This window comes from Muscardinus avellanarius (genome assembly GCF_963383645.1).
Source record: "Muscardinus avellanarius genome assembly, chromosome: 1".
Lineage (NCBI taxonomy): Eukaryota > Metazoa > Chordata > Mammalia > Rodentia > Gliridae > Muscardinus > Muscardinus avellanarius.
This window is the reverse complement of record NC_137786.1, coordinates 227,978,280-227,998,090: the sequence shown is the minus strand read 5'-3', so window position 1 is coordinate 227,998,090 and position 19,811 is coordinate 227,978,280. Positions and strand designations below refer to the sequence as shown.

General features: G+C 53.9%; 1 protein-coding gene across 1 annotated transcript; it reads left to right on the top strand.

Annotated features, from left to right (window-relative positions):
* Window positions 1-5,153: 5,153 nt before the first annotated feature.
* On the top strand, window positions 5,154-18,731 carry FADS1 (fatty acid desaturase 1; the record flags this gene model as incomplete). The annotated part of the gene is made up of 12 exons (XM_080697711.1): window positions 5,154-5,345; window positions 7,300-7,410; window positions 8,109-8,306; window positions 8,894-8,995; window positions 9,119-9,247; window positions 14,922-14,982; window positions 16,264-16,340; window positions 17,331-17,428; window positions 17,622-17,718; window positions 18,152-18,231; window positions 18,322-18,447; window positions 18,680-18,731. 12 exons carry the CDS (start codon window positions 5,154-5,156, stop codon window positions 18,729-18,731), a joined length of 1,323 nt encoding a protein of 440 aa, XP_080553837.1.
* Between the last annotated feature and the right edge of the window lie 1,080 nt (window positions 18,732-19,811).

The following is a 19,811-nucleotide window of genomic DNA, read 5'->3' as shown; positions in this document are numbered from 1 at the left end:
CAGTTGCAGAAACCCTCGCAAATCCTCACACTATTACTTCAGGCAGCAGGACAGGCAGAAAGTGTTGTCAGGACGGTAGGAGCTGATTCCTGGAGGATCACCGCTGGTGACGCTGGTGAAACATAGCTGAAGTTGGGTGAGCCTCAAGCTCTGGCCTGACATAGCCTTCGTCACAGATGACAGACCCACCCCTGCTTGGACCCCACCTGTTCCTCAGAACCCACCCCAGCCCGGGATCCTCTATCCACCTATTAAATTAAATTAAATTAGGCCTAAAGCTGTCTCTACACATAGCAAATTATAACTTAATACATAAACAAAATCCAAAACTTAATTTGAGAGTATATTCTTTTTTTTTTTTTTGGTGGTACTGGGGTTCCTGGAAGCCCTTCTACCTCCGGGCTACACTCCCAGCCCTATTTTTATTTTTGGAAACAGGGTCTCCTAAGCCAGCACACGCGGCTGGCTTCGAACCTGCGCGATCCTCCTGTCTCCGCCTCCCAAGCGCGGGGATTACCAGCGTGCGCCACCACGCCTGGCAAGAGAGTATATTCTTGTAACAAGTAACAGAGTCTAGATTAATCACAACAGCTGAACTTTCAGCAAATCAAGGCCAGCCTCAGCAACTTAGTGAGACCCTCAGGAACTTAGAGTGTGTGTGTGTGTGTGTGTGTGTGTGTGTGTGTGTGTGTACACACATATGTACAAGCTGGGCGTGGTGGCACATGCTTGTAAATCCAGTACTTGGGAGGCCAAGACAGGAGGATCACAAGTTTGAGGACAGTCTCAGGCTGTAAACTGCTCAAATATGGCCAAATGCGGAGATGGAACCAGTCAGGCTCTTTCTATATGTTGCTTCTTTATTCTGTCTATGCAGACTGCCCACCCATCTTGCTGGCCAGAGATCTCTGAACTTTTACCGTTTCAGGATAAACTGATTGGTACATCATTTCTCTGCAAGAATAAACTGTGCTAAATTTGATTTGTCGACAGTTGTTCCCCAGCGGGGCGTGGCGGTGCGCGCTTGTCATCCCAGCATTCCGGAGGCTGAGACAGGAGGATCGCAGTTCACTGATAGCCTCAGCTACTTAGGCCCTCTGCAACTCAGTGAGACCCTGTTTCAAAATAAAGAATAAAAAATAGGGCGGGGGTGTAGCTTAGAGGTTGAATGCCCCTGGGTTCCATCCCCAGACCAGCAAAAAAAAAAAAAAAAAAAAAAAAAGTTGTCCATCCCACTCCCCTTTAGCAGACTGGTGCCAGAAGTCAGATCTAAACTGACCCTCCAATGAGTACCTCATGACCAAGCAAAGGTCCCCACCAGAGGCCTTTGTGTCCTGTGACCTCTAACAGCCAGTGGGGTCATGAGTACGTCTGTTTCAAATTTGAGCTCCATGGAATTTGTGTTTTGAGCTCCCTGGCTTTATTTGAGCAATTTTTACTGAACTGGATCCAGGATCAGATAGGATCTGATGGCTGATAGGCCACAGATGGGTATCTTTGTGTGTGTGTGTGTGTGGTACTGGGGGTGGAACCCAGAGGCTTTATACCACCGGGCTATATTCCCAGACCTAATTTTTTATATTTTATTTGAAAATAGGGTCTCACTAAGTTGCTGAGAGCCTCACTAAGTAGCTGAGGCTGGCTTCGAACCCGTGCGATCCTCCTGTCAGCCTCCCAAGCGCGGGGATTACAAGCGTGCACCACCACCACGCCCGGCTAGTATCTTTTGAAAACAAGTTCCTCCCAATCTAAGAAGTCTCAGGTCCTAGGAGTTTGGAACTCTAATTTCTGGGATACCAGCTAACTCCAGGTATAAAAATTATAGGTCCAGAATGTAAAATACCCAAATGGTATTTTTTTTAAATTATCTTCTCTTGAGTTTCTTACTGCAGAGACTAAGGATTCACCTTGCTAAGGGATACCATAGCTTCACAGTGGTCACCCTGAGAAACATTTAACCTAGATACAAATCCTCACTTGTGAAATGCATTAGAAAAGAAAAAACCCGAAAGTTCCAAACGCACCGGGATGTATTCTTTAATTGGCACACTAAAATACCTAAAAGATTAAATGGATTGCCTTCTTGATAGGTTCCTTACAGAAAGCAAGTGAAGTAATCTAGGGCGGCATCTTACATATAGGAGTCAAAAGCCTTTGCCAGGTGGGACAGAGATCTTGTTCTATTGGTCAGAGAAACAATTCGGATACAGTGAGCTTGGGTTACCGTACCTAGAACACAGCTAAAATTTTAGAATGAAAGCTACGGAAAGTTTCCCTGTGGGCCCCTGGGGACTCTCTCCTGGTGGTGGCGGGGCACAAGTTCTATAGAATTCGAAACTCATCAGTAAACTGAGGGGAATCTTGGATTTTGTATTCTTTTCAATGCTTTAACATCATTAATCATCAGGAAAATACACACCAAAAACCTAATATTATCAGCCTCACTCTAATTAGATTAAGGATTATCGAAAAAGACAAAAGATAAGAACCGGGAATGTAGCTCAGTGGTAGGAGGACTGCCCAGCGTGCATGAGGATCGTGGTGCAATGCCAGTACCGCAAAAACAAACAAGACCCGAATGTAATAGGTGCTGGTGAGCAGTAGAGAAAAAATACTCTTCCACACGGTTGACAGGAATGTACGTCAGGGTAGCAATCATGGACCGCCTGGAGGTTCCTCAAAATGCTAAAATTACAACTACCATAGCGCGTCCATGATACAGCAATCCCAGCAAACGCGTCTAAAGGAAATGAAAGCAGGCTGTTGTAGTTATCTACGCTTCCCCGTGTTCACTGCTGCATCATCCACACAGCCAAGATACGGAATCAACCCGAGCGGCCAGCAGTGGGAGGGTAGATGGGTAAAATATGGTACACGCCCACAGTGGGAGGGTAGATGGGTAAAATATGGTACACGCCAGCAGTGGGAGGGTAGATGGGTAAAATATGGTACACGCCCGCTAGGGAATACAGCCAGCCAAAGGAAACGGACAGAACATGTCATTTGCAACAACATGGTTGAAACTGGAGGGCACCATGTTAAATGAAATAAGCTAGTCACTAAAAGGCAAAAACTGCTTATCTCACTCGTGAATCCAAAAACAAAAAAGAAAAAAAGGAGTAGAGAGTAGCCTGGTGATTACCAGAGTGTGTGTGAGGGTGTTTGGGAGAAAAATAATAATATGAAGATGCCGGTTAAAGAATATGGATCACACATCTGGCGTGGTGGCGCACGCTTGTAGTCCCCGCGCTTGGGAGGCAGAGACAGGAGGATCGCGCAGGTTCGGAGTCAGCCGCGTGCGCTGGCTTAGGAAACCCTGTTTCCAAATAAAAATATAAAATAGGTCTGGGAGTGTAGCCCGGAGGTAGAAGGGCTTCCAGGAACCCCAGTACCACCAAAATAATAATAATAATAATAATAATAATAATAATAATAATAATATGGATCATGGATAGATAGGAAAGGGTTCAATTATACATATGATATGCCTATACTTAATGATGATATATTGTATTCTTCAATAAAGCAAAGAGAATGGATGCTGCACACTCTTACCACAAAAATAACCATGTGATAGATTGCATTTGTTAATCAGAGAGATTTTTTTTGTTGTTGTGCTGGGGATTGAACCCAGGAGCATTCTACTTCCAGTACTCTACACCCCAGGTTCTAAACTGCTGAGGCTGGTCTCAAACCTGCAATCTTCCTGTCTCAGCCTCCCAAGAACTGGGATTACAAATGGGCTAGATTTAGCCATTCCACAATGTATCGTGTTATGCATGATACATACGATCTGATCTGTCAAAACCAAACACCACCACCAAGTTCCCATCGCTCTGGCCTTCACTGATGCAGAATTACAATGCACTAATGAAAGTATTTTTAAAAAGCGGGGAAGGAAGGAAGAAGAGAATTGTCAAATTAAATTAAATTTAGCCCAAAGCTGTTTCCAAAGCAGAAAACTATAATCTAACTTAAAAGGTAAACCACCACCTGAGAGTACCTTCTGGTAGCCAGTCAGTATCTTGGCCAATCCCAGAGGCCAAGTGTTCAGCCAATCACAAGCCACAAACTGTTCATACACTTCCAACTAAGGAAAACGCCTCCGGCTGTATCCAATCAGACTATTTCTTTATGTCACTGTTTTTCTGTCCATAAATAAATTACTGTCCATAAATAAATTACTGCAGCTCTGCCCACCTTGGCTAGGCAGAGCTGCAGTAATCATTCCTTTGCTTAGAAAAACTATTTCATTTGCCCAAACTGGTCTTCTCTTTTCTTCCCCCCCCCCCCAACTGGGGATGGAACCCAGGGCCATTCTACCTCTCAGCTACACCTAGCCCCCCACCCCTTTTTTTCCTTTGGTAGTGGTACTGGGGATGCAACCCAGGGGCCTCCTACCTCCGGGCTATGCTCCCAGACCTATTTTATATTTTATTTGGAAACAGGGTCTCTTAAACCAGCTGAGGCTGCCTTCGAACCTGCGCGATCCTCCTGCCTCAGCCTCCCAAGCGCGGGGATTACAAGCGTGCGCCACCACGCCCGGCCACCCCCCCCAGCCCTATTTTTTAAACGGGGCCTCGCTGAGTTGCAGAGGGCCTCGCTAAGTAGCTGAGGCTGTCCGCGAACCGCGATCCTCCTGCCTCAGCCTCCCGAATGCTGGGGTGACAGGTGACAAGCGTGCTCCACCACGCCCGGCTCCAGAGTGCTTCTCATCCATGCCATCGGCCCAGCTGGGGCTTCTGCGGGCCCTGCCTGACCCCATCCTACAGGCACTGGGGGCCTCGACCTCGGCGAGCTTGGGGGTGGGGGGCGCCCGGGAGCCGCCGAGACCGTTACCCCGCCCCCGACGCCCCCCCCCCACCCACCCCGGGAGCCAGGACGCGCGCCCGGAAGTGGAAGCGGGCGGCGACCCCTTTAAGGACCCCGCGCGGGGCGCGAGCGGCCCGGCCTCCCTCCCTCCCTCCTCCCCCTCCCCCCGGGGCGGGGGCGGGGCTTGCCCACGCCACGCGGCTCGGCCAATGGGAGCGCGCGCCGCCGAGCCCGGCGGTCCGCGCCGCGGGTGCTGAAAACCCGGGCGCGGGTCCCGCTGCGGGCGCGCTCCCGGAGCCCGCGAGCCCGCCGCGCGCGCCCGGCCGCCCCGCCAGCCCGCCATGGCCCCCGATCCCTCGGCCCCCGGGCCCGGCCCGCGCTACTTCACCTGGGAGGAGGTGGCGCGGCGCTCGGGGCGCGAGCGGGAGCGCTGGCTGGTGATCGACCGGAAGGTGTACGACATCGGCGAGTTCGCGCGCCGCCACCCGGGGGGCTCCCGGGTCATCAGCCACTACGCGGGGCAGGACGCCACGGTGAGCGCCGGCGGGACCCCTGTTGACTTGGGGGTGGGGGGTCCGAAAGGCGCCCCGCGGTCGGCGCGGAGATGCGGAGGCCGGAGAGCGAGGCTTTGCAAACCCGTCCGGGAGGTGGGATGGAGGCCAGCGCCGTGCACACTCAAACAAAGGGCTCGCCGCCCGTCCGTGCGCTCCTGCGGTGGCCGGGCGGGGGCTGCACCCGGTGCTGGGGGACACAGCTGGAATGAGGGCGCCGGGGATGGCGGAGCCGCCGAGTCCGGGGGGAGGGAGTCTCCAGGGCGGGGAGCGGGCTGGCCGGCTGCCCCGGGCTCCGCTGGCGAGCAGAAGCGGGAGCAGGGAGCAGGGCAGCGGCTTCTCTTGGGAACCCGGCTGAATCCGGATGCCCCCTGCCTCCGAACCCCCGGCCCTGGGTGACGACGGGGAGGAATTGGACCGGCTGGAGAGAGGGCCTGTGTGCTGAGGTGGGGCCACTCGCATCCGCATGCACTTAGCGATGGCTTCCAGAAACTGGGGGCGAGCCTCTGGCTATCTGGAGTATGAGACCGCGCTGCGAGGTGGTGGGCCCCTTTCGGGGCTCTTCTTCTCTCTTGGCCTCTTAGTGCCCCATCTAAGTATTGGGGATCAAACTCCGGTCTCGTGCATCTTGGCAAACACTGTCACGGAGCTACATCATTTTAATTTTGAGACAGGGTCTTGCTAAGTTAGCCAGGTTGGCCTCCAACTTGCCGTCCTCCCAAATAGCGGGGATTACTGTCCCGCGGCCCCACGCGTTGCCCTGCCGATTCTCTTTCTAGACTTCCAGGCCCCTCAGATCCTCCCTGGGCTGGAGCGCAGGGATGGAGGTGGATCTATCCCTTTGAACCCGAAGGCTGGGGCACTGGATTCACCACTTCACTCACACACACTGGCCAGGCTCGTGTCTCTGCCTGATGGATCCCGTTCCAATCCCATTGCCTTGTGACATGACATCCAAACCCTCTCCCTCCATCCCCCATCTTCCCATCCCTACCCGCCTCCGCATCCCTATTAATCCAAACACCCCAGAGCACACCAGGATTCCCTTAGGTCTGCACCGAACTTAGATGCTTAGGAGGGAAGGCCCGCCCCTCCCACTGATGCAGCCAACCTCTGGGCGGAGGCCAGAGACTTCAGTATGTGAGCACTCGGGAGCCCAGCTCTGGCGCAGATGGAGCTGCCCCTTGCTCCATCAAATAGTGTAAATCATACTGCTCTGCGCGGAACAGGGGGGTAAAGGGGCCCGGAAGCACAGTCGGAATGGCGATTGGTCTGGATGTGTGGTGCCACCCGTTGTGGGCCCCGCCCCCCATGCTGCTTCTGGCAAAAGCCCGACCCCCTCTCCCCACCTGCAGATCTTGTCTGGGAGGATCCCACCTTGCATAACCAAAATTAGCTACCCTGGGGCAGGAGGTGGTCAGAGTACTAGAGGAAGTAGGGAACTCCGTCCTAAACCCCCGGCTCCAGACAGACAGAAGAGAGAGGAGCGTTCCCCAGTTGGAACATAGAGAGTCTTCCTTATGGCAATTTATGGGGAAGCTGGCCCAGAGAGGAAGGGACATGGTAAAGTCCCAAAGGATGAAAAGCCTCAGAGCCCCACACATCCCTTCTGCCCGTTTCTCACCTGTGCCCAAATTCCTGAGTACAGTGGTTCACAGCTGGAGACCAGCCCAGGCAGGTCTTTCTGGGTGGCAGCGCAGGCCATGTTTCCCACTCCTTGGGGTGGCTCTGTTTGTATAGAAATTCAGGTGCTGGGGATTTCGAGGTGTGGGCAGTAGGAAAGGCCTGAGTACCCTCAAAGGGCAGCTGGTGGCAGAGGGGGCCTCTGCTCCACCTGGGTATGGCCGCCTTCTGGCTGGCGGGAGGCTAGCCTTGGACGCGAGGTGCCCAGCGGACTGCGGCTGCCCCTCACCTTTCTGTCTTCTGGTGCTTGCAGGATCCCTTCGTGGCCTTCCACATCGACAAAGGCCTCGTGAGGAAGTATATGAACTCACTCCTGATTGGGGAACTGTCTCCCGAGCAGCCCAGCTTTGAGCCAACCAAGAATGTGAGATCCTGGTTTGCTGTTTGGAGATTTGGTTGGTGAGGAGGGGACAGAAGCCTAGACGAATCACTGGGCACAGTCAGTTCTCCAAAATCTGGAGGTCCCTGCCTCTCTTGTAGCCATGGGCCCAAGGGAGCAGGACTTGAGAACCTCTGATGCCCCAAGACCACCATTACTATCATCATCGTCTTCTCCACCTTCATCAGAGGACTATTTATTGAGCACTTACAACGTGCCAAGCCTAAACTGTTAAAATTCTCCCTCATTAAGTCGGGCGTGGCGGCACACGCTTGTAATCCCAGCATTCGGGAGGCTGAGACTAGAGGATCGCGGTTCGAGGCATCCCCAGCAACACAGACACACACACACAAATATATAAATAAATATAAATAAATAAATAAAAATTCTCCCACATTTACACCTGAGGAAAACTGAAACTCAGAGAGGTTAAACAACACAGCCAGGGACCACAGAATAAATGGGAAGCGGGGACCTGAGCCGCGTCCGTTTAACTCTTAGGCCCGGTCCTGTTCATGGCAGCGCTGCCTGTCATCCTTCCGCAGTATTGTATCTTTGGTGGGACTGTGGACCTCCCACCACTGCCTCGGTGGGAGGTCCTGGGGGGCAGGGGCTTGAGCCCTCTTTGTACAGCAGTGTTGGGTTGCAGCTGGGAGGGAATTTACAGCCCCACTCCTCCACAGAAAGAGCTGACCAATGAGTTCCGGGAGCTGCGGGCCACGGTGGAGCGGATGGGGCTGATGAAGACCAACCACCTCTTCTTCCTGCTGCACCTGCTGCACATCCTGCTGCTGGATGTCGCTGCCTGGCTTGTTCTTTGGGTCTTTGGGACATCCTTCGTGACCTTCCTTCTCTGTGCGGTGCTGCTCAGTGCAGTTCAGGTGAGCGCCTTGAGCTCGTCAAACGCACGGCCATTCTTGGCATCCCCGGGGAAAGCTGTATACGCTTCAGAGGGCCAAGAATCCCTCCTGGCGATCTGGAGATAGTCCACAGGATGGGTGCAGAAAGAGAACGCCCTAGTGTCCGTGGCTTTTACCTGCTCACTGGCCGCATGCACTTTCATTTATCTCTGCCTCTCCCATAGTTCTTTCGGGGTTCCCTCCTTCCCACGGCATTAGCTTTCTGAAACCAAGTTCAGGTTGTGCCAAGAACCGAGGGCCTGGTTTCTGAGCAGTACATGCCTCTTTCCCCACCGCCCTCAAAGCCCGATGTGCTGACTGTGGCCGGGCCCCAGGACTTGGCTGTCAGAACAAATTTGGCAGGCCTTCTCGCCTCCGATCACTTTCTGTACTCTGGCTGGGAGTCCACCCTAAGTCCCGGATCTGCAGAGCTGGGGAAACCGAGGTGCAGAGAAGGGACCGGGATCTGCCTGGGTGGATGAAGGAAGGTGGGAGAGGCTGACGGGGCCGCGGAGGTAAGAGACAGCGGGGCAGGCGGGCTGCTCCCAGGGTTAACCTTCCTCTCCTAGGCCCAGGCCGGCTGGCTGCAGCATGACTTTGGGCACCTGTCCGTCTTCAACACTTCCAAGTGGAACCACCTGCTACATCACTTTGTGATTGGCCACCTGAAGGTCAGCGGGATAGGGAGGGGCTCTGTAAATACCAGCCAGTCGAGGGCTGTCTGGGTGGGGAGGAGGGCCACAGAGGAGGCGGCAGGGTTTTCATCCCTCCTCGCACCCCGATGATTCTCACAGGGGGCCCCTGCCAGTTGGTGGAACCACATGCACTTTCAGCACCACGCCAAGCCCAACTGCTTCCGCAAAGACCCCGACATCAACATGCATCCCTTCTTCTTTGCGCTGGGGAAGGTCCTTTCCGTGGAGGTGAGTGGCGATGGCGGTGCAGGTGGCGGTGCTCAGGTCCTGGGGAATGGAAAACAGCCAGCACAGAGGGCTTTGGGGAAATGCCGAGTTGACGGTGTAGGTAGGGCGTCCATCCGGGGCTGGGCCGGCAGGGCCTTTGCCTTCGAGGAGGCTGCGGTGAGTCCCACACTGCCTCATCTAGGGTCCCTCTCAGTTAATGTTGCTTGGGATGGGGCGGCCTCTCCCCTACATCCAGTTCATGAGCAAGCCTTGGTGACACAGTCTCCAAGATCTATCCCGACTCCGTTGGGTGCCTTTTGACGCTGCCCCAGGCAGTCCTCTTCCCCCTGTATGCGGCGTTTCTTATACTGGGTATCCTGCTGTGTCAGAGTTTTCCCCATCCAAGACTGGACTGCGTTACTCCTTTTATGCCTGGTACCCGGGCATTCATCCCCAGAATACAGCTGACTGGCTGTATCTCACCTTGGATTCTGTATCTCTAGGATCAAGCAAGCACAGATCAAAAATTTTCAGAAAATCTTGGCGTGGTGGCACATGCCTGTAATCCCAGTACTTGGGAGGCTGAGACAGGAGGATCACAGGTTCGAGGACAGCCTCAGCAAGTAGTGAGATTCTCATCAACCTAGCAAGACCCTGTTTCAAAATAAAAATAAATAATAGGACTGGAGTTGTAGCTCAGAGGTCGAATGCCCTGGGTTCAATTCCCAGGAATCCCCCCCCAAATCCATCCCAGCACTACAAAGAGAGAATTACATACTTGGATCCATTGGATGTTTTCTTATTTCCCTATCATTTACAGTGTAGTAAGGGTTATAAATACCCTAGAGAGGATTTAAAATATACTGGGAGGGGACTGGGGTATAGCCCAGTGGTGGAGCATTTGCAGGGCCCTGGGTTCAAAAACTACCCAAGGCCCCATCTTGCTAGCCCCATCTCACGGGACTAGTAGAAGGTATACCGGGAGGATGTGTGGCGGTTATCTGCAAATACCGCATGACCTTATATAAGGGACTTGACCGTCTGCAGATTCTGATATGTCTGGGGGACCCTAGAATCAATCCCCTTGATACCAAGGGCCAACTGGACTTCTTCCCGCCTTCCTGATCCCAGCCTGACTTCCAGCACGGTGTGAGTCAGGTTTGAGTCGTCATCAGAGATTATTAGCAAGAATCCTAATGCTGTGGCGGGAGGAAGGCCCGGGGGTGGAGATTGGGGGAGCGTTCAGCGAGCGTAAGCAATAGCGGGCTCTGAATGGCCAGCAGAATTCCTTGAAAAGTTAATTGAAAACCATTTGTCTCCAGGCCCCACGCTGCAATCAGAGCTCTGCCAGGGCCCCTCCTCCCGCTTAATGATATTTTAGCTTGCCAGGAATTCAACTGCGATTGAGCAAGTTTCCGTAAAAGGCGTGAGTTCAAGGTAGCCTGGCTCCCCTCTTCCCTCTGGCCATGAGAAGCGCTCTGTGGAAAGGTTTGGCAGCACTGGCTGTCCTGGCACGGGGCGCTCCCAGCTGGAAGCTCACACCCCACCTGACCCTGGTGTTCTCAGTTTCCCGCTCCAGAAACTCCCAACTTCTTTGGTGTGTTCCACGTTGACGCTGGGTTAGTGTCCGCGGGCTGCAGGTGATGAGGCAGCCCTGGCTCCTCCCTGTATGGCAGCTTCGCGGGCAGTGTGGGCCGTATGGTTTGGGTCTTAAGCGTCCCCCAAAGGGTCATAGGTCAAAGGCCTGGTCCCCAGCCGGCAGCACCATTGGGAGGTGGTGGAAACCTTAGAAGGTAGGACCGGGCTGGAGAAAGCAGATCATGGTGGTGCCCTCGGAGGTCATAGGGGACCCCGCCCGTCTCCCTGTCTCTGCGCCCCGCACCCTTCCACCATGCTGATGTGCCCATCACAGCCAAGTGACCACGGGCGGGCACCTCGAGCCACTCTTTTAAGTTGTTTTTTTCTCTCTCTCTCTCTTTTTTTTTTTTGGTGGTACCGGGGTTCCTAGAAACCCTTCTACCTCCGGGCTACACCCCCAGACACCTATTTTTTTATATTTTTATTTGGAAACAGGGTCTCTTAAGCCGGCGCGGCTGGCTTCGAACCTGCGCGATCCTCCCGTCTCCGCCTCTCAAGCGCGGGGATTACAAGCGTGCGCCACCACGCCCGGCAGTTTTTCTCTTCTAAGTTGTTTTTCTCAGGTAGTTTCCCACCGTGATGGAAGCTAGCAGAGTGGGTTACCTGTGAGGAATAGCACTAAGTGCTTGGTCCTTCCGCTGTCACTACTTAGGTTTTTTTTTTTTTTTTTTTTTAATTGCAGTACTGGGGATTGAACTCAGTGGCATTCTACCTCCGAGCTACACCCCAGCCCCCTTTTTTTTTTCTTTTTTTTTTTTCTTTTTTTTTTTTTTTTCTCAGAGTCTCACTAAGTTGCAGAGGGCCTCACTAAGTGGCTGAGGCTGGTTTTGAACCTGCCATCCTCCTCGTCTAAGCCTCCCAAGTACTGGGAATACAGGCGTACACCACCACGCCCAGCTTACAAAGGTTTTTTAAAAGGTGGGGAGGGCTAAGTACCGCCACCTTCACTGCTGTTTGGTACCAGAACTTGTCAGGAATCTCCTGTCTCAGACATCAGAAATAGAGAACAGTTTGGGAGTCAGATGGCCTGTCATTCTTCAATCCTCCTAGCTGGGAGGCTGAGCGTAGGTCTCCCGTTAGTGAATGCCTGGGCTGTAGACTGCCTGGAGCTTGTTCAGTCCCTCTGGGGACAGCTCAATGCCCCGGCGAACTCAGAGGCACCCGCCCCAGTGTCTTCCAACTCTCATGGAGGACAGAGTGGCGCAGGGGACACTTTGCCCTTAACCAGAACCCTCCGACTTCTCAGGGTCTCAACACAGTGGGGAAAGTTATTGGGGTCATGGTAGGATTTGATTCCCATCCAAGGATGCAGTGAGGGGCAGGCTCCTCACCACAGGAGTTCTCCACCAACCAAGAGCCATGTCGTCTTCCAGGTGCCCTCTTCACAGTTCCCTTCCCCCAGCATTGCTGGGACTGGAATGACCCTCACTGCCACATCCAATTTATCAGCAAGCCTTGTGGACGCTGTCTTCAAAATATGTCCAAATATCCTAACATTCGGTAGGCTGAGATGGGAGGATCGCGGTTCGCAGATAGCCCCAGCTACTTCTTGAGGCCCTCTGCAACTCAGTGAGACCCTGTTTTAAAATAAGAATAAAAAATAGGGCTGGGAGTGTAGCTCGGAGTTAGAATGCCACTGGGTTCCATCCCCAGTACCACAAAAAATATATACATATATTAAATACATATATATATATCTCCAAATACACTCCATCAAATTCTCCAGCTCCACTGTCCCCTCCATGTATTAGTCCTTTTCCCATTGCTATAAAAAAATACCTGAGGAAGCTGGGCATGGTGGCGCACGCTTGAAATCTTACCATTTGGGAGGCTGAGGCAGGAGTATCGCGGACAGCCTCTGCTACTTAGTGAGACTCTGCAACTCAGTGAGAGAGACCCTGTTTCAAAATAAAGAATAAAAAATAGGGCTGCAGGTGTAGCTCGGAGGTAGATTGCCCCTGGGTTCTACCCCCAGTACCACCAAAAAAATAATACCCGAGGCTGGTACTTTATCAAGAAAAAGAGGTTTATTTAGCTCACAGTTTTGAAGGCTGAACGTCTCAGGCCGAGTGGTCCCATCAGTTCAGCCTCTGGCTCTTGGCAGGCGTGCCTGTGAGATAAGAAGCCAGGGCCAGGGGGGCCGGTCTCATTCTTTTTATAACCCATTCTCAGGGGGGACTAAATAGAGTCCCAGGAGAATTACATTCATCTCTTCCAAGGGTGATGCCCAGTGGTCTAATTATCTCCTACAAGGTCCCACCTCTTAAAGGTCCACAACTTCCAACATCACCGTGTTGGGGACTGAGCCTCGAACACATAAACACTTGGAGAACAAACCACATGAACCTCTAGCACCCAGTGTGGTCCTCCCGTGGCCCGGATCAGCTCCAGCCTCCTCCAGCCAGAACGAGCTTCTGAAAGCCCAGAACAGAACACAGTCCAGCCCTCCGCCTTGCCTGGGCTTTCTGAGGTTCCAGCTGATCTGACCCTCTAGTTTTCAAAGACTTGAACATCCCAAGAGCCTTTGTTCTGGCTGTTTTATGTCTGTGTCCTGAGCCTTCATTGCTGGCCCTTCTCACTCAGGGTTGAGTTCAGGGTCCAAGGGAGGCCGGATCTGACCACCTTTGCCAAACTGCTGCCTTTCTTCCTGTTCTCCTGTTCAAAATCTGTAAGTTATTTTGAATTCTGCTTGCAGATGTATCACCAGCTTCCTCACTTCCGGGAATAAGCTCATGCCGGTAGGGAACTTCAGACTGTTCACGTCTGAACCTCAGACTGGCAGAGCAGGCACTGCAGTGCGTGATGAGCGAATCCGTCAGTGTAGAAAGAGTGTTTGTCTAGCTGAGATGTTTCGCACAGAATGAGCTCTCCGTGCACAATCTGAGGACACTGGGTGGGTGCATGAGAGGCTGAGCTGGCAGCTGCTCTGGGTCCAGGCGCCTGCTGTGCCCCTGAGGTTGTGTTACCATAACTAACGGGGGCAAGAGAGGCAGGAGCCTAAGAGCGAAGCAGCCCATAGGCCCCAGAGCCCAGGCCAGGGGCTCTGGGCTGGCACCGACCTGATGGCTCCAGCCAGGCTTACAAAACCACCATCGCCACCTACTAGGAAAACCTCTCCGAACCTTCAGATTGTCACGTTGTCCCTGGTATTCTCTCCATAGATATTTGCGAAACTTTGCTGAGCTTCTAAGGGATTCTAGAAAGCTCATGTTGAGCACCTGGCGAGGTGGCAGACACCTGTAATCTCAGTACGTGGGAGGCTGAGATGGGAGAATGACAGGTTCAAAGCCAGCCTCAACAACTCAGTGAAACCCTGTTTCAAAATAAAAAGGGCTAGTGGGTGTAACTCAGTAGTATCATGACTCTGGGTTCAACAGAGAGAGAGAGAATGGCAACCAAAAAGTTTATGTTGAAGTCAAAAGACTAAAAAGTTGGGGGGGACTGGGGCTGGAACCCAGGGGCATTCTACATCCAAGCTACATCCCCACCCCTATTTTTTACTCTTTGTTTTGAAACGGGGTCTTACTGAGTTGCAAAGGCAACCGAGGCTGTCCTTGAACTGTGATCCTCCTGTCTCAGCCTCCCAAAAGCTGGGATTACAAGCGTGCGCCACCGCACCTGGCGCAAAAAGTCTTTCATGAGGAATATTAGGGGCTGGATATAGAGGAAATTCTTAACCTGTGTAGGAACAAAAATAGTCTTCCGTGGAGACTCCTGACGTTGCAAGAGTAACAGAAGGGAGAGAGGAAGGGAAGGTGGCGGGACCTGGAAAACCTTATGACGAGATGTCTCTGCATGAGCAGGAGTCCTGAGTACGCTGTGTTGCACGCCTGCCTCGTGTGCATGGGCCATTGGCCGCGCGCTGTCAGGACACACTGCACGGGTGGCGGCCCGGGCCTCTGGCTCCGGGTGCTGGGGATGAGGCCGAGCCCGCTGCTCGGGCTCATCCCAACAGCATGGTCCCTGCAAGGCCCAGCTTCTGAACGGGGAAGATGGGGAGGGGAGGTGGCAGCTCTGTGGCTGCCGCCTCCCGAGCCACGTTTGCTCTTCTTCACAGCTTGGGAAACAGAAGAAGAAGTACATGCCATACAACCACCAGCACCAATACTTCTTCCTGAGTAAGTGTCCAGGAGGGTGCTGTGGGCGGGGGAGGAAACAGCCCCCCGAGGAAGGGGGCTGGAGGAAGTGCCATCCTCACCCCTAGTCGCCAGAGCCTGGGAGCGGCTGGCCCTTCTGCGCTGAGCATTCAGCAGGCTAATGATCTTCACTACGGCTCATTTGTGTTGGGGGCGGTCTGATTCTTCCAAGTGCCCCTCCCCGCTTCCACAAGGGTCAGCTGAGCCCCCTGGTTAAGCTTCCTATCTCACCATACACCTTGGCAGATCTAGACCAAGGTCAGGGTGACCTAGTGGGGCCCAGTCCAACACCTTGGGAACAAAGGTCTTAATGGCTCTGCGGGCTTGGGCCTGGGGGGAGTGTTGGAACTGAGCAGGGGACGTTACTGCTGCTTAAGCTCTTTCTGGAGGCTGCTGTATTCCCGTTTTAGACATCTGTGTGTTCCATGATGCCCCAGTTGGAGCTTGAAAACTCCTTTAAACTTTCAAATGTTTAAAGGAAGAGAGGGAAGGAGTTAGTTTGAAGGAATTTATCCTAACAGCTTCTACTAGAGGAAGGTGGTCAGAACAGAAAGGTAGAGCAGAGATTTCTGGAAGAACGGTTTTTAGACTTCGTGGCACATCAAGGTAGAGGCCCCCTGGGTGGGCGTCACCACGCAGGGCTTAGGGGGGTAGCATCCGGTGCTGGGATGCAGGAAGGGAAATGGACTCACTAGAACTGGAACCATTTCTTATGTCCCAGTTTTCTTTCCAAGGAAGGGTCTCTGCTCCTGCCCATGGCTGCCCTCCAGGGCTTCAGGTCAGGCCAGAACAAGTCCGTTTCCCCCGTCTCAGAGTGTGAGCCTCAGCCTAGGAAGGCTCAGCAGGGTCAAGAATGCACGCATGCTTTCCTGCCCTTGTCCCTTGACCTGCAGGGTCGAATGACCAGGAACTTGATGGATGCGTGCAGGGCCCTGGCTGTGGGAGAGTCGCTCAGGGAGTATGAGCATGGCCTTTTAAAGACATGGGAACAGAGTGTGTTCCACGCCGGTGCTTGCGTCCCCCTCTGCCCTCTTGCACTGGAAAAAGTTGTTCCTGCCTGCCCTGCCTGTCCCCAGCATCCTCTGGGGAAAGTGTGCCTTCTCCCAGCTCGCATTTGTGCCGCCTTCAGCGCTTGCCTGTTCGGAGCTGACCGTGAGGCCAAGGGATGGGCAGGAGGCAGCCCGTGCCGAAGCCATCTCCACAGCAGCCTTCCAAGGCCCTCGCGGCGCTCACGACTCCTTCCTGTCTCCCTTTCTTCCTCAGTTGGGCCCCCCGCCTTGCTGCCTCTCTACTTCCAGTGGTATATTTTCTATTTTGTTATCCAGCGGAAAAAGTGGGTGGTGAGTATCCATGGCCCAAGAGACCCACAAGTTCAACTCTCTAGGACCCTATGGGGGAGAATAGCTCTCAGGGGAAGCCAAGACCAACTCCGGGCCCAGCTAGAGCAAACTAACCGAGGCAGCAGTAGGTGTTCCCATCTCTAGATGGGACGGACTGGTTTGGACTCAGCAGGCAGGCTGGTTCCTGGGCTGGGCAGAATGCCAGGGCCCAGGTGGGGAGTGAACGGGGAGGAGGAGTGGCAGCCGGGTCCTGCTCCCAGCAAACTTTTAATGAAGCAGAATATGATTGGCATCAGAAAAGAGGTACAGGCGCCGGGCGTGGTGGCGCACGCTTGTAATCCCCGCGCTTGGGAGGCGGAGACAGGAGGATCGCGCTGGTTCGAAGCCAAGCCGCGCTGGCTTAAGAGACCCTGTTTCCAAATACAAATATAAAAATAGGTCTGGGAGTGTAGCCCGGAGGTAGAAGGGTTTCCAGGAACCCCGGTACCACCAAAAAAAAAAAAAAAGAAAAAAAAAGAAAAAGAAAGAAAGAAAGAAAGAAAGAAAGAAAGAAAGAAAGAAAGAAAGAGGGTCTGGGGGGGTCCCAACAGGGGCCTGGCTGGGGCTGCCTCGTGCATTGACAGGCAGCGGAGAGCAGAGAAATGGGTTTGGCCACGAGACACAGGGTTGGGGAAGGAGTATGGGGCTGGCATCACTGTGCAGAAAAGGGATTGGAGCTTCGGTCAGGCAGCAGGGTGGACGGAGCCCAGGTCGTGGTAGTCACTTGGCAGCCTTGAGATAGATTGGGGGAAGCTGGGGGCAGGGAGACCTGTGAAGGGACAGGCAGGGAGGATCTGGGGCGCCATGAGGAGTGAGAGAAGGAACGGGGCACTCGGTTTTGTGGGACGGAGACACTGAGAAGAGCTGTCCTGGTGTGTTCCCGGGAGGGTGGCCGCAGCTGGCCGGGCAGGGCAGGGGCACCTGCGGCATCGCTCTGCCCTTGGCACACAGGACCTGGCCTGGATGGTCACCTTCTACGTCCGCATCTTCCTCACATACGTGCCGCTGCTGGGGCTGAAGGGCTTCCTGGGGCTTTTCTTCATCGTCAGGTATGTCTGATGGGGTGTCGGGGCTGGCGAAGGGAAAAGGCCCAGCCGCTGGGCCTGGGCTGCGCTGGGGTTTGGGGTAGCAGGGGCTGTCTGGGGAGCTGGCTTGGGAGGGTGGGCAGGCTGGCACTGTTCCCTGGGAGGAGTGAGACCTGGGCTCTGCTTGTACCATTGCCGTCTGGCCCGTATCCAACAGGTTCCTGGAAAGTAACTGGTTCGTGTGGGTGACGCAGATGAACCACATCCCCATGCACATTGACCACGACCGGAACAAGGACTGGGTCTCCACCCAGGTGAGGACTCGCACCTGGAAGGCCGAGCACAACATAACCAATGGAAAGTGCGGGGAGGGGATAGTAACGACAAAAAAAGAGTCTGTGGTGGCGCACGCTTGCGATCCCAGCATTCGGGAGGCTGAGACAGGAGGATCACGGTTCGCAGCTAGCCTCAGCTACTTAGTGAGGCCCTCTGCAACTCAGTGAGACCCTATTTCAAAATAAAGAATTAAAAATCGGGCTGGAGGTGTAGCTCGGAGGTAGAATGTCCCTTGGTTCCATCCCCAACATCACAAATAAGTAAAATAAAAAAGAAAGAGTCCCCAAACAGCATCACCTTAAGAGAATAGCCAGGGACCATCCCATGTGCCCTCCTCAGCCAGCCTGTCCAGGAGAGGGCTGGGCTGCCTTGGGCTCTGATGCCAGCATGCTGTCCCCTGACCTCCTCCAGCTCCAAGCGACGTGCAACGTCCACAAGTCTGCCTTCAACGACTGGTTCAGCGGGCATCTTAACTTCCAGATCGAACACCAGTGAGTTGGGGACCCGGGAGGCAGGGCAGCGGTGGTCTGGGGCGGGAGCGGAGGAGCAGGAGCCGCTGACCACGCTAGCTCTCCCTGCAGCCTCTTCCCCACCATGCCCCGGCACAACTACCACAAGGTGGCACCGCTGGTGCGGTCACTGTGTGCCAAGCACGGCATCGAGTACCAGTCCAAGCCCCTGCTCTCGGCCTTTGCCGACATCGTCTAGTGAGTATCTGAGACCACGGAGTTGAGGAGAGAAGAGGGCAGGGCCAGGGCGGCGGCGGTGCGGAGCAAGGTGGGGTGCGACTGGGTGTCTGTCCCCAGGGCAGTGGGAGGTCGCCCTGGCCAGGTCAGGCCCTTGTTCTCAGCGGAGCGGCCTCAGTGCCGAAGCCCAGTAGGAGACCTCGTCAGTGATCCGCCCTGCCTGTCTCCCTCACGGCCCGTGTTGTTCCTGCAGCTCACTGAAGGAGTCAGGGCAGCTCTGGCTGGACGCCTATCTTCACCAGTAACAAGAGCTTCTCCCCGCTCCAGCTGGACGAAGAAAGGACCTGGAGCCAAAGCAGAGGGCAGCTGGAGGGATGAGGCTACTGAGCAGCTACTGTTGAGGGGATGGGTCCGGCACATGAAGGTTCAGGTTCTGACCCTTCCCCTCAATCTTCTAGGCATGGATCTAAGACCCTATGAGAGGTGGGGAGACAGCGAACCCCCTGGAGGGAAGGAGCTTTGGGGGCAGGAAGGGAGTCTGTCTTATTGTTTCCTTTCTCTAATTCGGCCGATGCAGGTGGTTGGTGAGCAGAGGGGGACCAGGCAGGGAGGAGAAAGGGGACCTCCTAAGCCCAGCACCAGGCGGAGGGTCACACGGGTCCCGCTGGCACAGGGAAGAGAATCTGAGTGACTTCTCCACCCCCGCCTGCTGACCTCTGAGGGACAGGGCAGCCGAGGCCTTTGAGCAAGATGCAGAAAGGAAGTGTGATTCATGCCCAGAACTCTGAGGCCTGGCAACTCTGTGCTCGGGAGCTCGGCTGCCACATCTGCCCACATCTGCCTCGGGCTGCTGGGAGAAGCCGTTTTCCCATTTCAGAAGCAGCCAAGGCAAAGGTTTCAGAGTTATTTGGCCTTAAAGGAGCCTAGCACCAAGGATTTTGGTCTCATGTTCCAATCAGGGTCCAGAGGGAGCATTAGGTAGGGAAGGTTTCTTGTTGATCAGAAAGAAAATTCCATTTTTATTCACCTTTTCTAACCACCCTGCAAGGAATGAGAACTGCCAGGACCGGGAGCTCGTTTCTCTCTCTTCTTGCTCTGTAAGTGAGCATACAGGGTGACTGTCTTTCCTCCCCAGAAACAGATGGGGCTCCCAGTGGTTTCCCTTTGCCACCGAACCTGTCGGTCTAGGTCTAAGGAAGTAGTGAGCCCAGATAATCAAAGTTTCAATCAAGTGTTATAGGGGCTACAAGCAGAAACAAATTTCTATACCCTCATTTATGTTATAGCATCATATTTTTTAGCAGGAGCAGTGGTTTAAACTAATCACTTAGTAGTTCTAAGTCGGAAATAGGAAGGTTAAAGGCACAGAAGTTTGTGACTATCAT